Raw genomic sequence first — 17,138 nt, forward strand, 5'->3', positions numbered from 1 at the left:
TCCAGCCTGCTTCCTCCAGCTATGGCGTTGCACTATAGAGAAGTGGCTTTCAATGCATTCAGCTATATGTGAAAGGAAATCCTGACACCCCAGTACAAAATGTGCACACTTTTTTAAAAAAACATTTTATTTAAGTTTTCCAACTAAGACAAATAATATGCCCAACTTTCTTCCTTTCCCTTCCTTGCCTACTCTCCTTTCCCTTCCCTCTTCCATTTAAACACTTGCCCGTACAGTGAGCCCAAATTGGCATTGGTCGAGTCAAGCATGTGTGGGGAGCCTCCTGAGAAGTCCTGTAATACAAGTGGTTCATAGAGAGAGAAAATAATTAATAAATCCATGTAACAATTACAATTAGTGAAACCTTTTTTTTTTCAAATGCAGCTTTTGTTTTGAGTATATACAGAAGGAGCAAGTGGGAAAAGATTAACTCCCATAATTGACATAGGACTTACGCACTTTGCTTATAATGGCGAATGTGGCTAGACTAAAGCCTCTTAAATCAGTGATCCAGGGAGCTCCCAAGTTTAGTGCAAAGTTGTATTGAAGATCAGTGCTTTCGCTTTTTAAAAAGCCTATTTTTATTTCATTCATTCTTCTACCTCCAGAGACTGTCAGAGTTGTACTACGACATCCATAGATCTTATCTGAAAGTGGCAGAAGTCGTGAATTCTGAGAAGCGCTTATTTGGACGGTACTATCGGGTAGCATTTTATGGGCAGGTGAGTGACTCCAACATGTTTGCGAACATACAGATACCATATACATTTCTAAAAGACAGTTCCACAGATGCTCTTCATAAGGAAAGTATAATAAGAAAACAAGATGTTATGGGGTGATTTTAAGGATGATGCTAGCTGACTTACTATTAAGGATCTAATTCTGAAATCTTTGCTGAAGAATGGAGTGAACCGGTGCTACCATCTCCAGAGCAAAAGTCAGGTCTTTAATATAAATATATATTTAATTGAGGCAGTGCATAAGCAATATTGATGGGGCCTTGCACAAGAAATTGGCTGTTTCCCTGCACATCTAGATACAAGCCTATGCATGCTTACTTGGGGTGTAAGTCCTATTCAGCTTCCAAATAAACATGCATGGGATCAAATACAATTAACATGACAGCAGTGAAGCACCATGAATGGTGACACAGAAGTGATTGATCACTAACCATGTTCACCTATTTGAGATCCCATAACATACCTCATAGTCCTTGGAGGTAGTCTAAAATTACGGCAGGTCTATCACTTTCAACTTTGGTGGCATCAACGGACCCAATAGCCAGTCTCATCATTTCAATTGTTTACTCAGAGATAAAAGAGATATGCACATTTTCTAATGGGAAACAGAGAAAGGGGGATACAAATACCACCTTTATTCTCTGGCGATTCCTCCTGCCACTTGACATTTGTCATGTTATCCAAAATTATCCCTACTACAACTGCAAAATAGTTTAAAGCCATCAAGATGTATTTTTTTTTTCCTATGTGGCCTGAAATCCACATCCCTGCATTAGTTGTATTTCTCATAGACTCTCTGGCTTTGCTTTCTAGCTTGCCTCTGATGCTCTCTGCAGTACAGTGTAGAGTAGTCTTGGAGCACGTGCTCTTTCTGCCTGCTTGTATTGGTGTAGTGTGTGCTTATGCTTGCCTCTGCTATGCACCAGTTGGGTCAGGGGACTAAGCATGCTCTCTGAGAGAGTGCTCTCCAGGCAAACAATTCCCCCTAATCTAATGAAAAGAGGAGGTGTGTAAAGAACAGATTGATCTGAATCATTCTGTCTGCTAATTAGGTTTTAATGCAGAAATTTGCTCTTTTCTTCTCTTGGTCTTATTCAAGGCTGTGGTAAGTTGTCTATTCTTTTGCATGCTTTTTCTTTAATTCTTCTTACTCATTGTCTTCCCTGTATGAGTTAACCCTAACTTCAAGTGCTTTAGCATTCAATGTGAGAGGTGAAATGACATTGCTTTTACTCATTTATATGCCATGTCGCATCTTGCAAAACTAATTCTTTTGCTCTGCTTTCTGAAATTACAGCTGTTTCTTTGCTGTTTACATACTTGAGGCTTAATCCTGTTCCTCTGTCCAGAGGAAACAGGTTCAGGCCATGTCTCCTTTTCACTGAAATGTCCACTGCAAGCAGATTTGCCAGTTATGTATTTGCAGAGCTAAGAAGGTATTTATAGTTATCTCCATCCCCACCCACAGTGAAACTATTTCAGGGTCTTGTGCACGCATGGCATTGTTGCCATGAATTGTTGGGTTTATTGCCCAACTTAGATACCTATCTCTGCGCAGCTCCTCAAATAAATGCTCAAGAGGCCAGAAACCTTCCAGAATATAACTGCAGACCAAAAATAGGGTGCCTCTGGCCCTCTAGATGCTGTTGGTTGTTTGCATATCTGGAGTGTATTCAAAATTGAAGGGCGTAGTCCAGCCAAGCTAGAGGTGCAAAGCATGGCTGGTGGGAAAAGTGTCCTGGAAAGAGTGGCTGTGACCTGGGGAAAGTCCTGAGAACCAAATGGAGAAGGTTGCATTTGGCCCCTGCCTGCCAACAAGATGAGAGGAAAGAGAGAGGAGGCTGCACTGAAATGACAGAAATGGGGACACCACTAAGAGTCTCTAGGAGAAGCCAGGGTGGTGGAAGAGAACCTTGGGCCTCCAGTGATCAACCAGTAAGGGAGGAGGTAGCCCCAGTCAGCTGGGACCTTCAAAACCAGAATCCAGAGATACCTTGTAGGAAGCACATAAGGCCGGGGTCAGGGGTGAGAGATCAGGGCTAAAACAGAAAGCAAATCAAGAGGGAAGATGGAGAGGGAAAACAGGCATGTCTAGGAGGAGCTACACCGCTGTTCCAGGGCCAATCTATACCTCATCTACCTGACCAAGAGATGAACAAGGAAGCCTTTGCATTCCAGGGGACATCCCGGCAGATAGGCAGAATAGCCCATGTGGCTGGCAATGTGGACAGCCAACCACAGGCTCTCCTGGATGCAAGTCCTGTGCTTAACTCCAGTCTCACCTGCTCACTCATTTGGCACAAGGAAAACCCTCAGAATTGCCCCCTCTCTCAAGGAGGCAGATGCTTCTATTAAACTTACTTTTAGTGGAGCCCAGGTGATGTAACTCAGGGCAGGCTTGAAAAAAAGAGACTGTAATACAAGCCTCAAGGCTATCCCTTGCTGTATCCCAACTGATTAAGAGCCATTTTGGCAAGTAAGAGGAGGAGGAGGCAATAAATAAATGGTTATGAGGCAGAAAGGACTACGAGAGGTTTTTCTGTAATCATCAATGGGCTGCTGTTTTTTTTTTTTAATATATATTTATTAGCATTTTCTATAATGAAACAAAAACAAAAATAAATGGGCTGCTGTTACAACCTTTTTCCGGACCCTGTCGCAGTTGCCAGACTTGAAATAAAACATTCTTATGTGGCTGGAAACAAGCTGTTCAGGGGGGATCACAAGGGCAAAACCCAGTGCAAAAAACTGGGAATGGCCAGGGAATGACTTTGGCCCTTGCTTTTCTGGTTTCAGGTGTAAAAGCCAAAGAACCAGCCAGTTGTCATTTTTAATTTTTGCTCAATCTGCAGCTTTGATTTATGAAAGGGAGGGCAATGTGAAAAAGACAAAAAATAATAAAGGAAGAGTGGACTTTAAAGTTGTGTTCATGTATGGAAAATCTATTGTAGCATCTTTCTACGCATTAAATATTTCAGTGCACCCATTTATCGAGTGGCAAGGAGATCTTCATCTGCTTGGCTGTTGTAGCAGTTCTGTTCACCTAAAGCAAGGATGGGAATCTGCTGCCCCCCAGATGTTGTTGGACTTCCAGCTCCCATCATCTCCCACCAACCAGTGATCAGAGATTGTGGAAGGTGAAATTCAACAACATCTGGAGGACCACAGGTTCCGTGCTCCTGATTTTGAAGGTGTTTATTTCAAAATTATTTGAGGCTTTGAAATACTTTCTTTGAGTTAGCATCAACACCTTATCGCCATGGTGATTGTGAACTTGCAGGTTCTCTTTCCCTGGCAATATTATATATTAGTGGCTGCTCATTATGCTTATCAAGCCAACAGTTTATACTGAAATGTTGGTGTCCAAACATACTCAACTTCACAGTACAGTTCAAAAACATCGAGAGAGCTAAACCTAAGAAACTGAAAAAAGTAAATCTTCCCAGAAAACTGCAGAAATTTCACAGGTTTAAAACATGTTGTTTAGTAATACCTTATGAGAAAGCTTCTTGGTCAACAATGACTCTTTTAAAAAGAAGCAGAACTGCTATCATATGACTTATTTAGTACTCATGTATGTACAGACATTAGTATTTCTATGTAACCAGCTCTTTCTTGGCAAGAATGCATTTGATGAAAAACCCACAGAAGACTCCAATTCTACGGTTCACAAACACAGATCTGAAATACAAAATTCCTAAATGAGGATTTCTGGGGCTCACAGAAAAACTATGTGTTAGACTTCACTATTCATAAGCCAGCCTGAACAATAGACAAAAATAATGCTTCACTCAAGTTCTGTAAAATAGGTGCAATTATGTGTACCTAAGAGTGTTTTGAAAACGTAAAGTTTTCACAGAGCTGCTGACTTCTTAATTGCCACCTCCAAATGTTTGGCTGTCAGGAGAGTCAGAGTGAATGAGTCACCCCAACACAAAAAGAACGGTGAAAGGAAACACATTTTCTTCCTACATCAGGATCCTTCCTGATGAGCTTGAGGATTCTGTAAACATGTGGAGGAGGCACAAAGGAAGGATTCAATAGTGGCACAGCACTTCATAGGAATATATCCGGAGTCGGCTTTGTTACTGGTTTTACTGCAAAACTTCACATTTTGAGAAACATGGCAGTCCTCTATCAAGTTCTTGCCCTCCATTACTATAGCACATAGTCAGGCTTAGGGCTTATCCACACTTACTACAACTCCCATCATCCCTGACCACTGGTCCTGCTAGCTAGGGATGATGGGAGTTGTAGTCCAACAACAGCTGGAGACCCAAGTTTGAGAAACTTCAGTAGACTAACAACACAAGCCTGTGTATGTTTACTCACAACCAAATCCTACTGTGTCCAGTCAGCGTTTCCACCCACTAAATTCTGTTTAGAGTTGGCTGTTAACCCCTAACATGCTTCTAAAGCATTTTGTCCTACTTTAATTGAAGACTTTCCCCCCTGTTCTGTTTATTTTTCGCTGAGTAGTGGGTTGAACATATATTAATGGCGCTGTGAGATTATTTCACATCTCCTGTGACAATTGCTGGATTGCACCACACGGTGGTGCAGTCTCCACAAAATGCGGGTGCCCCTGTTATACTGTACTGACTAGTAGTTTGCTCTCCAAAGAGATTTTCTTTCACATTTCACATCAGAGTTTTGTCCCACTGGTAAAAAGCTTAGATTCATCCTGTGCTAATATACAGAGTTTGGTTTTCTTGCCTTCCATTCCTTCATCAAGCACACGCTGCAGCATTCAGATAAGCTGGTGTGTGTGGTTTGCTTTTTGTCCCTTATCAATTAGATATGTTACACCTTCCATCCACAGTGGATTGCTTGGAAGTATTGTCTTGCTTACTTTCTTCTTAACTATTTTGGTTTGTATTTTAAATAGGGCTTTTTTGAAGAAGAGGAGGGCAAGGAATACATCTACAAAGAGCCCAAATTAACAGGCCTGTCTGAGATCTCCCAGAGATTGCTGAAGCTTTATGCAGATAAGTTCGGAGCGGACAATGTGAAAATAATCCAAGACTCAAACAAGGTACGGGAAAAAATTAGCGCCGCCGAGACTCTGAGCACGAGGTAGCTGGAAGTTCTGCTGCACAGGCCCCGCTGAAATAAATGGAATATATGCAGAAACACATTCTTATGTGGCTCCCAGCATTTCACTGGGATTTGCAAAGGAAAAAGTCCTGATGGATTGTCCTCAAAGATTCTGGACGTGAAAGGATGTTGATTTCTAGCACACCTTAGTAATCACAGTGCTGTTCCCTTGTTAGCATGTAGTAGTTCATAATACTTATATGAGCAGGTCAGGGGCTAATTCCGCTAACCAGCAAATAAAGGAAAGTTTATTGTTCATTGCCAAATGTATTGAAATGCGGTTGCATCCAGAGAGTAGACCAGCTGGAATTAATCGACCTAACTTACTCCTATCCATTCATTTCAGTGGGTAGGATTTAATTGGAGGCAACCCACTATAAGAAAACACTTGGTAAAATCTTTCTGTACAATGAAGGACAGGGCCTTGTGCCCCTTCCACTTTTGGTACTTGCTAGGCCAGACTTTCCCAAGCTGGCACCTTATGGACTACAACTCCCATCAGCCCCAGCCAGCTTGGCCAATGATGGGAGTTGTAGTCCAACAAACATTAGGAGGCCATCAGATTGGGGAGAGCTACACTAGGCTATTGCTGAGAATGAGAGATCCATGAGCACCTATATTTCAAAAGAGCTCTTCCTCCCACATGGCTGCAGTTTACTTGGTCTCAGTAGCTTGCCAGAGGTGGTATGGAAGGCTGGATGAAGATATAGATTTAGGGATGAATTGTATTTGGAGTTTCCTCTGATTTGCGTGCTTACTCTTTTCCATTCAGAAGACTTGAAAGGACGTGCTTGAAATTAGATATTTAAAAAATAATCTCAGACATACAACCTCAGACACTGTTGTTGTTGCTGCTGTTATTATTTATTACCTGCCGTTCACCATAAGCTTACAACATTACGTTGTTGAAACTTTACAGCCATAAGTTTGCAAGATAAAGATACAATATTGAAAGCAATTAAAACAATGTACAATTCTACAAATAACTCGTTGGGTAGCTTAACCTCACGCACCAAATCGAAGTGCAAGCAGGAGGCGTTTGCATGTCTAACTTCCAAGTGAAGGGTTGAATCATGGTGGAACTGCCACCAAGAAAGCCTTCCTTAGGGATTGTTGCCTTTCACTTTCTGTCATGAGAACACTCCCCGCTACACACACACTTTAGTCAGTAGAAATGCCCAAGTACAAAATTCATGTGCACCCTGTCGACTGCAAAGAGCACAGGGCTATGTAAACCACTGCCATTCTTTTCAGAATGCATAGAAAAAGGACTCTGATCTTCCTTGCCATGCCATTAAAAGAAAGAGGATGGGGTTGTTTGCGCCTCCCCCCGCCACCGCCCATCCCCACTACCGAGCCATTCGTTGCTATATCTGTCTTTAATTAATGTTCGGTCATACTCCCCATTCTGATCTCAGCTGTTTCATTTCATTTGCCGTGCCTGTCCAGGTTAACCCCAAAGACTTAGATCCGAAATACGCTTACATCCAAGTGACATACGTCACACCCTTCTTTGAAGAGAAAGAAGCCGAGGGGCGGAAGACTGACTTTGAAATGCATCACAACATCAATCGCTTTGTGTTTGAAACGCCCTTCACGTTGTCAGGGAAGAAACACGGAGGGGTGGAAGAGCAATGCAAGAGAAGGACCATTCTGACAAGTATGATGGTTGTTGCATTATTTAGGGCACAAGGGAGGCTTGTTGTGGAGCTGCCAAAGGTTGCGCTCAGGAATGCATAGTTTTAGGAGGGAATCTTTGTTTTTAGGACATTTGGCACATAACCTTTTTTCCCCCCAGGACCAAAGTTCTTCAATTGTGTGAGTTATTGGTTCAGCAAACCTTATTTGTTCCTGCAATCTGGATCTCATTTTCCTATATCAACTGTAGTACTGTACCTTAGAACTTCAATACACAAAGCCTATAAAATGCATATTAAATAATCCATGTATTTAAAAAAATAAAAATAAACAACTATTTCAGGGGGGGGGGAGCAGAGAGGCCATATCTTGGACATGCCCACCGAAACAAAAGTGAAAGCTAGTCCACATTCTCAGCACTGCAAACAAAGAAAGAAACAACCCATAGTATGTTAGCAAGCAGATACAGAGAGGTTTCTGCAAATTGAGCAAAGGTGGAAAGATGCTATTTTGCCATCCAAGTTGGGCTGGACACTCTTTAGTCCTGTTGAACTCCCACTGAGCTAGCTGTGATCAGTTTTGTCCCACTGATTTCCTGTATGTGTCTACTCAAAATTCCCATCACGTTCCATGGGACTTACTCCCAGTTAAGTGGGCATAAGATAGTAGCCTAAAGTGATTAACATAAAGGTAAAGGGACCCCGGACCGTTAAGTCTAGTTGCAGACGACTCTGGGGTTGCGGCGCTCATCTCACTTTACTGGCCGAGGGAGCCAGCGTACAGCTTCTGGGTCATGTGGCAAGCATGACTAAGCTGCTTCTGGCGACCCAGAGCAGCGCACGGAAACACTGTTTACCTTCTCGCTGGAGTGGTACCTATTTATCTACTTGCATTTTGACATGCTTTCAAACTGCTAGGTTGAGGTGCAAAATTGGCTACATTATGCCCAAATTAATGAGGTTTTTAAGCTAGATAAAAAAATAGGATTCCAGGTGGAAAAATCGAAACTTGAGACAGAGTTGTTAGAACCAAAGACCAAGGTAATATCGAGAATGTACAACTTGCTGCTTAAATGGAACACTCAGGATGAGACAGTTAAATCAGCCATGATAAAATGGGCTCAAGACATTGGTTACAATATTATGTCTGAGGACTGGGAAAGGTTATGGACCACCGGTATGAAGTTTACGGCATGTAATGCCTTGAAAGAAAACATTATGAAAATGGTACACAGGTGGTACATGACCCCAGTCAAGCTCGCTAAGATATACCATTTGTCTGATAATAAATGTTGGAAATGCAAGGAGGCTGAAGGGACATTCTTTCACCTCTGGTGGACTTGTCCAAGATTGAAGGCCTTTTGGGAAATGATCTATAACGAGTTAAAAAAGGTGTTTAAGTACACCTTTCCCAAGAAACCAGAGGCCTTCCTTCTGGGCATTGTCGGCCAGAAGGTGTTAAAAAAGGATAGAACCTTTTTTATGTATGCTACAACTGCAGCAAGAATTCTTATCGCCAAGCATTGGAAGACCCAAGATTTGCCCACACTGGAGGAGTGGCAGACGCAATTGATGAACTACATGGAACTGGCTGAGATGACTGCAAGAATCCGAGACTTGGGAGAAGAGGCAATGGAGGAGGACTGGAAAAAATTTAAAGACTATTTGCAAAAGTATTATAAGCTGTATGAAACATAAGACGTCGTATGATTTGGAACGTTAGCCCCAGCAATGAAATTTAATTATCTATGAAATTGATAACATTTGTGAAAGAATCAAAGTTTAAATGGGTAAAAATGATATCATGTTATATTTTTAGAGTAAATGGAGAATAAGAGATTTAAACTTAAATTGCAACTGAAAATATAAAGAAACACACGAAATAAGGGCATAATTTGCTGATGACTTTATTATCAAGAATGCATTGTGCGGGAGATGTGGGGAGGTCCGATGGAAATTTGAAATAAGCTGTTGAAATGGATGTGATTTTCTGTTCTTTTTTCTTTTTTTCTTCTATTCTGCTTTTCCTTCTGTTCTTTCTGTAATTTGGAAAAATGTAATAAAAATTATTATAAAAAAACAAAAAAAAAAACAAACTGCTAGGTTGACAGGAGCAGGGACTAGGCAACGGAAGCTCACCCCGTCGCAGGGATTCGAACTGCCAACCTTCTGATCAGCAATCTCTAGGCTCTGTGGTTTAGACCACAGCGCCACCCACTGATTAACATAGCCTGGATCAAAAACTATTCCTTTTTGGTAAGGCTGCTGTTTCTACTGAAGCTTCTTTAGAGTTAATCATGCTGGACAGATTTCCTCTAAGCATCCCCATCAGTAGAAGCCCTGTGCAAGGACTTCCATTTGTGCAACAGGGCCTCCTCCCCCCATGCCCCCCTGAGCTTAGCTTGGGGGAGTCTGGAGAACCCTCTGAAAAGGAAGGAGGGGCAGTTCAATCTGGCAAGCTACACAGTTTATGCAGATGTAGCGAATGAAAGAGCATGACATTGAATTCCATCCCACCATTTTTGGAGAAGTTTTTAATGCTTGATGTTTTTGTTGTTATTTTTTTCCTGTCCCTCTCTATTTCTGTTGGTAGCTGTTCAGAGTGGCTGGGACAACCCAGTCAGATGGGAGGGGTATAATAAATTTATTAATCTTATTATTTGCCCATCTCCTAATTTACTGGACAATAAATTAAAAATAAAGTGCTAGATTTTATAATAGGAATGATGTCGTTCTTTTACTCTGAGAATAAATTCTGTTGTGTAGTGATTCAGTTTGTGTAGTGTGTTCATCAGCATTCAGATTTTTTTAAAAAAATATTGAAAGTCCAGTAAATCGATTTATTACATAAGCACTGCATGAATGATGGCTGCATTTTAATTGTGAATATGTGAGATTAATGCCTTGACTGCAGGAGAAGGGGAATTTTCCTTAAACGTGCCCTCTTGTGTTTGCATGCAGCCAGCCATTTATTCCCTTATGTGAAGAAAAGAATACAGGTCATAAGCCAAACAAGCACAGAGCTGAACCCCATTGAAGTAGCCATTGATGAGATGTCTAAGAAGATTTTGGAACTCAATCAGCTTTGCACAATGGAGGAAGTAGATATGATTAGGCTACAATTGAAACTACAAGGAAGTGTCAGTGTTAAGGTAAATATGGCTTGGTCCTTCATTGAGGCTTAAGGATTTCAACATTTCATATTACGCGTAATCAAAAGGAACAAAATCTCCACTTTTTTGTCGTTATTCTGTTATGGACTTTATTACTCATAATCAAAAGCTACCACAATCTAAACCTGAAGTATGTGCCGACAACCCAAAAATCTCTCACCTCTTGAAGACTGCAGTGTGCATAAAAATATTATAAGGATAAAACCACAATGTCCCCTATAGGTTACAAGCAAGTAGATTAATTGTTACCTTTTTTAAAAAAAATTATAATAAAATGTTTTGCACTATAGCAGCTGGAAATGGACAAACACAGGGCATCCCTTTTTATGTAAAAGCTTTTATTAAAAATTTTCCATAATACAGTAAAATTAGAAATAAACAAAGAAGAGAGAAAAAACAATAGAAATAAAGAAAAGAAAAAGAGAAAGAGAGAAGCTTGAGACCTATAGGGAGTTATTCAAATTCCTACCAGGATTCTTATTCTAGACCTTGCATTGCGTTGCTGTTTAAGCAAACTGTTTTTAAGCCTGAGGCTGATAATTTCAACTACCTCAAGTGCAATTTGGATTCATACTAGGTAACAGAACAGGATTTAGAAAAACTTTTAAGCTCCTGACTGTTCCTTTGCCATCCCGCCCCACACCTGATGTCATGTATGAAGTCAGGTGTAAAGTGGACAGGCATGGCTTCCCAAAAACAGCCTGGCAGGGCACATGGGGAGGCCTGAGAGCCAAGTCCATCCGTCCGTCCCCAGGCTTAAAGGTGTGGACAATTAAGTAGAACAGAAATCCTGTTGAATAAATGAAAAGAAATGGCAGATCCTCACAAGATAGCATAGGACTTTCTCCAGCTTTGCCCTTCCTTGTTAAAAAGCAGCATGTTTTATCTTTCAGGTAAATGCAGGACCAATGGCTTATGCGCGAGCTTTCCTTGAGGAAACAAATGCGAAGAAGTACCCAGACAACCAAGTTAAACTTTTGAAGGAAATCTTCAGGTAAGCTTTTCCATTCCAGAGACAGCAAGGCAATCGCTCCTTTAAGAAATGTTCCGCAAATGGAACTAAAGCTATTTGACTTAACGTTAACCAAATCCTGACAAAGCACCAGGCGGCAAACACAGAACCGCATTCTTCTGTTCATACACAGAGAGAGAAATCCCTTGAAGTTCAGTTGCGCCTGTCTCCATCACTGTTTAAATCCGTAATGAGAGAAGAATACTGTTTTGCATTGCCTAGATATTAAAAATGTGGCGTTTCCTGTGCTATGCAGGCAGTTTGCAGACGCATGCGGACAAGCTCTGGAAGTTAATGAGCGGCTGATTAAGGAGGACCAGCTGGAATACCAGGAAGAAATGAAATCTCATTACAAGGATATGCTCAGCGAGCTCTCCGAAGTTATGAATGAGCAGGTTGGCGATTCTGTTTCATCTCCTTGTGGCTGATGGCTTGGACCTATTTTATTTCTCGTATTCCTACGGCATTAGAGATGTTACAGGAGGCAGCCTGAGCCTGGTTTGGAGAAGAACCTGGGGAATGGGGGGTTGGAAGTCCAGCTGGAACGGAAGGGACAGGTCTTCCAACTCCCAAACTTCCTTCACTTGGAGAGCAATTCCTGGCTGCAGACACCCCCATCTCCACTCCTCATCCTCATCCTACAAAGCCTAGCCCTACCAGTGGTGATGCTCTGCCTCTACGGTCAGAAGTAATACTTCTGAATACCACTTGCTGGAAACCACAGGAGGAGAGAGGGCTCTGGTGCTCAGGTCCTTCTTGAGAGCTTCCCCACAGCCATCTGGTTGGCCACTGTGAGAACAGGATGCTGGACTCGATGGGCCATGGGCCTGATCCACCAGGCTCTTCTTGTGATCTTAACCTCCAGGCCCCAGACATGCACCCCCCTGCCTTTTCCTTACGTCTCACTAGGATTCAAGTAAGATCAACACTGATCAGGAAAAGAAATGCAGCCCACCATGTTGTCTGTTAGATTTTTCCTTATGCCCTAGCAACACATCTCTGTCCCATCAGTCAGTACGGCCTGCAGGAAGAACCCTAGCCTGCTGGCACATCTCAGGTCTCACAGGAGGCTCCAGGTTCAAATCTGCACTGGAAAAGGAGGGGAGCCCACCCCCATTCAGGTACAGCATCCTCAGTTATATCACCCATCACCTTCCTGCTGTTCTGCCCATTATGCCAGCCCCATTGGGTTGCACCTGAGGAGGCCTGAGCCAACTGACTGCCTCATACACCTTGGCAGTGGCACCTCTCCCACTTGCACACCCCAAGAGCCCTGCCCTCCCAGAGCACCTGAGTGAGCAGACAGCCACGGGAGATGCTTGGGTATAGGGTTACCCCTTTAAGCTTGCTTGGTAGATCTCAGCTTTCACCACCCCAGCACATATATTAACCATGCAAACCAAAAAGGTCAACTCTCCTGTTGTAATTTTACCGCATCCAAGTATAACGTGTGTGTCTCGACCACAAATAGCCCTTAACTGCATTTTCTCGCCTGGGCTTTGGGGGTTGCTCATTGCGTTGCTCATTGTCACATTGTTTGTGCCTTCCATGGCAGTAGCATCTTCATCAATATATCTCTCTCTTTTTCCTGACAGCTCTGTCATGGTCACTGCTTATACAACTTCTCTGCCTCACTGTCTAACATTTCCCTCAATACTATAGCCAAAAGTGGTATGTTTGGTTTTCTTTATGTCTACATGCTCCTTTACTGTCATACATCCTCACTTGGCTAGTCTTCTGTGTAGCCCGACTTTTAATGTCTACTTAGGACATCATCTCTGTTTCGATTCTTGTAGCATAGGAATGGGCAAGGCTTTTTTCAGCCAGAGCTCAGCTCCGGCACCTCTCAGATGGATGAATTGATATAAGAGAATAAGGGGGAAGTTTGTGGTGAGTTCCGGCACCACTTTTTCTAGAAAAATAGCACTGGGAATGGGCATGAGTCACCATTTCCTTTAAAGAGCTTAGGACATAATATGGGATCAGAGAGAAACGTAAGGATAGGATACAGTGTACTCTTGTTTAGGCCTTTGCGGACTTATAACTGAGGCCCATTTCGTATGTTCATTTTTTAATACACACACTTCTCACTTGAATTAATATTTCTTTCGAACATTTGTGCCACACAAACACTATTATTTTTACCTCACTCGGTAAATGCTACCTGTAATCACAGCAAACCAGATTCATATACATGTTTTGAGATATAGAAGTGCCACAGCAGTCATGTTTTTTATTATTGTTATTGTTATACTGTTATATCACAAAAAGAAAAATGTCCACGTTTTTTACAGCAATGATACATAAAACCTGCAACAAAAAAATATTTAAAAACCCAGACATCAATAAACCAATGTGGAAAGTTATTTTCTTAATTGCCCACATAGGCCTGGCAGAATAGAGAAGTTTCCAGTAGGCATTTAAAGGGTAGTACAAAAGGCACCTGCTGAATCTCTATTGGCAGAGTATTCCACAATGCTGGACTGGTTTCTTCTTGTTGTCAAATGAGCATCACCAATTTGGGAAATGACCAACAAGGCTCCATCTCAGTGATGGAGCTGGGATATAAGGAAGTGTTCAGACATCGCCTGAAGATACCCTGGACCTAAGTTGTTCAGGGCTTTGTAAATTAATATAAGAACCTTGAACCTCTCTCTGTAATAGAAGCAGCATGGTGATGTCACAAAGACAGAAGAAGCAAAAGTTGAAATCAGGGCAGGGTTTTTTTTGGGGGGGGGGGTTAGTGTGTTTTGCTTTCCGCTTTCTATTTTTATTTCTATTTATAGCCGCTCTGAGCCCAGCCTTGGCTGGGGAGGGCGGGGTATAAATAAAAATTGTTGTTGTTGTTGTTGTTGTTTATTTCTTCTAATTCAGGGAACATTCCGCCTTATAGGATTCCGGAAGGGGGCTGGGGGAGGAATGAGCAAGGTGGCAAAAGGACCCATAGTTGCCTTCCCTTTCATATGGCAGTAACTGCCATCCAGTACGATCCTTGGAAAGATATATTTTAGAACAACTGTGTTTAATATAGTACAATTGTATTGATTTCTGCCAGTTTTTCTGCATCTCATAAGTCTTTTTTTAAAACTTGTTCTTTAAAAGATCACGTACAAGGAGGATTCGGCAAAGCAGCAAGGAGTGGAACCAACTTATTCCCATGCAATCAGTAGAACAATCACAGGTCCACCTGGGCCACTGATTGCCTCCAGTGCTGACATTTGATCGCTGAAATTGACTTGCGACGGATTGCTAGAAAACTGGGATTATTCTGAATAAGCAAAATCATGATGGATCCCACGAAAATGAAACGCGGTGCATTGTTTTAATTTATTGAACATTTTCAGTGTTTTGGTTTTTTTAATTGTAAGTTTGATACTTTTAATGTTCTTGCCTTTCCTGATATTTGCACATTTCCTATGGTTTTCTTTATTATGGTTCAGCCTTTATTAAACAGACTGAATGTGATATTTCCATTGAAAGTTTGGTTTCTCAACAAGCCTTACGCTTGCTGTAAATGATAATATAATCTAATACAAGTCCTAGTATACATATATTTTAAAAGTCAAAAGTGGATGTTTTATAACCTTTAAGAATATTGCGATTGTAAATAGAAGATGTGTAAAATATGTCATTTTTACAAAGTTTTTAGTTAATAATTACTAAAAATGTGGATAACGTTTCAGATACAATTATATTAAAATATTTGTCTATGTGTAAAAAATTACTGATAATTATTTCTTTGTGATACGGGAATTCATCGGCATGTTGCAATGTCCATTGGGAATGCACCATACAAGTTGGGTCCTGCAACAGGAGTGTTTCAGTGTGCAGTGCTTTGGTTCAGGGTTCCATGTACTCAGTTTCATTCACCTTTCCCTGCCTACTGTATTCTCCTTTCTCCCCTGCCTAAAAAGTCCTTCATTGAGGGGCAATCCTATGGTAAGATCCATTGGGATGAGCTGTTTAAGGTGCAGCAGATCTCCAGCTCATCCAGCAGATTACAGGCTCAGCTGGGCTCAGGAGGTATTAATCACCTCCCACTCTGGCATTATAGACTTAAGGTACATTCACACACAATTCTGCCTGTCACAGGAGTGGAGAACCAAACACGGTTGCTGGATTTCCTTGCCGGCTGGGGTTGATGGGGTTGATGTATCTCTGATCTATCACATTTTTATCTGGCCCCTCCTCCAAGAAGCCCAGGGTGGTTTGCTTGAGGGTTACATGTGATTTTACATTGTTATTGGGTGAGCCTCCTTGAGAGTGTTGGAGTCCAACAACATCTCTGTTGTAGATCTTCCTGCCCAGCCTTCTCTCAATGCAGGAATTTCAGAGCTAGAAGTTGTCCAAACTGTGCTTGAAGACTTTGCCTGCCTTTAAAGGTGAGGAGCTGGGATTGTTGAGATGCAAATGAGGTTCCCTTGTGGGATAGTCCTTTGAATGTTGCTGACACCTTCCTAGCCCTTGCTGAGATGAAGTTGATTTAGAATGGTGATTATCTTTCAAAGTTGGATGAAGTTGCTGTGATTTAAAAGGGCTTGTGGTACCCTTCCTGGTTGTGTTGGGTATTTGTGTGCAACTGGGGTATGAGCTGTGTGTGTGTGTGTGTGTGTGTGTGTGTGTGTGTGTGTGTGTGTTGATGGATTGGTAGGTGCATTTATGAAGGTAAAGAATGGGATGTGTAGCTCAGTATGTGAAAAAGTTGGGTGATATGTGTGTGTCCATGTACACAGAGGGAAAAATAAGTGAGGGTGTGTACGACTGTAGAGAGCAGTACATAATGGAGATCAAGCAAGATGTGTTGAGTGAGTGAAAGACATGGGGGGGGTGAAGAAATGGAGTGAACGGTGATCCTCCATCCTGCTCAAACCAGAGAAGCAGTCCCATCACTTTGTGAGTTGCCGCTGGTTACTTTTCTCATTAGAACACAACAATTTTGCTGACTCGGACAGTCTGCAAATATATAAATCAAGGCAGTTTTGATAATAGAGGAAAAGGGTAAAATTTCATCGTTCTTAAATATTATCCTTTACCCCCTCTATTATCAACTTTTGCACTTATTTGTGTATTTTACTCACATTCATGGGAGATAACTTGTAATACGGGGGGGGGGGTTGCTTACTCATAATACACTATACTGCTCCAGTTCCCTTTTCTCATTTATATAGTGATAGCATTAGCTTGTGTGTAGATAATTGTTCCGTCTGTCACCTCTATAATACACACTGTTGAGTGAAGTGCTTGCTTGTAATGAAAATCAGCCTGCGTCTCATTATCAGCTTCAGCCACATAACCAAATGGAAGGAATGTGGATCTAATCTTCATGTTGGTGAGGACAGCTCTGCCTTTCATATTCAGCACTGGGAAAATTAAAAACCACTAAAATCACAGGGTTGTTAACAAAAACGCAGTGTCTTAAAGTAACTTTTTAGTTACACGGCGATCTTCTAGGAGTTGCAATTCCTGCATTGCTGAGGAA

The 17,138-nt window shown here is 41.7% G+C and overlaps 1 protein-coding gene across 14 annotated transcripts in view; it reads left to right on the forward strand.

The window, feature by feature from the left end:
• The window catches only part of DOCK10 (dedicator of cytokinesis 10), a 215,165-nt gene extending 199,782 nt beyond the window's left edge, over nucleotides 1-15,383 (forward strand). For 11 of the 14 annotated variants that reach the window (XM_082221655.1, XM_082221651.1, XM_082221660.1 and 8 more), the window contains 8 exons: nucleotides 609-722; nucleotides 5,629-5,775; nucleotides 7,287-7,497; nucleotides 10,436-10,626; nucleotides 11,541-11,641; nucleotides 11,916-12,054; nucleotides 13,255-13,330; nucleotides 14,762-15,383. In XM_082221655.1, coding sequence (XP_082077781.1) covers nucleotides 609-722; nucleotides 5,629-5,775; nucleotides 7,287-7,497; nucleotides 10,436-10,626; nucleotides 11,541-11,641; nucleotides 11,916-12,054; nucleotides 13,255-13,330; nucleotides 14,762-14,829 — 1,047 coding nt within the window. In that variant the 3' untranslated portion in view covers nucleotides 14,830-15,383. The remainder of the gene's footprint in view (nucleotides 1-608; nucleotides 723-5,628; nucleotides 5,776-7,286; nucleotides 7,498-10,435; nucleotides 10,627-11,540; nucleotides 11,642-11,915; nucleotides 12,055-13,254; nucleotides 13,331-14,761) is intronic. The other 3 variants (XM_082221658.1, XM_082221663.1, XM_082221656.1) reach the window with 1 other exon arrangement.
• The last annotated feature ends 1,755 nt before the right edge of the window (nucleotides 15,384-17,138 follow it).

The sequence above is a fragment of the Podarcis vaucheri genome, assembly GCF_965113315.1.
Source record: "Podarcis vaucheri genome assembly, chromosome: 5".
In the NCBI taxonomy this organism is placed as follows: domain Eukaryota; kingdom Metazoa; phylum Chordata; class Lepidosauria; order Squamata; family Lacertidae; genus Podarcis; species Podarcis vaucheri.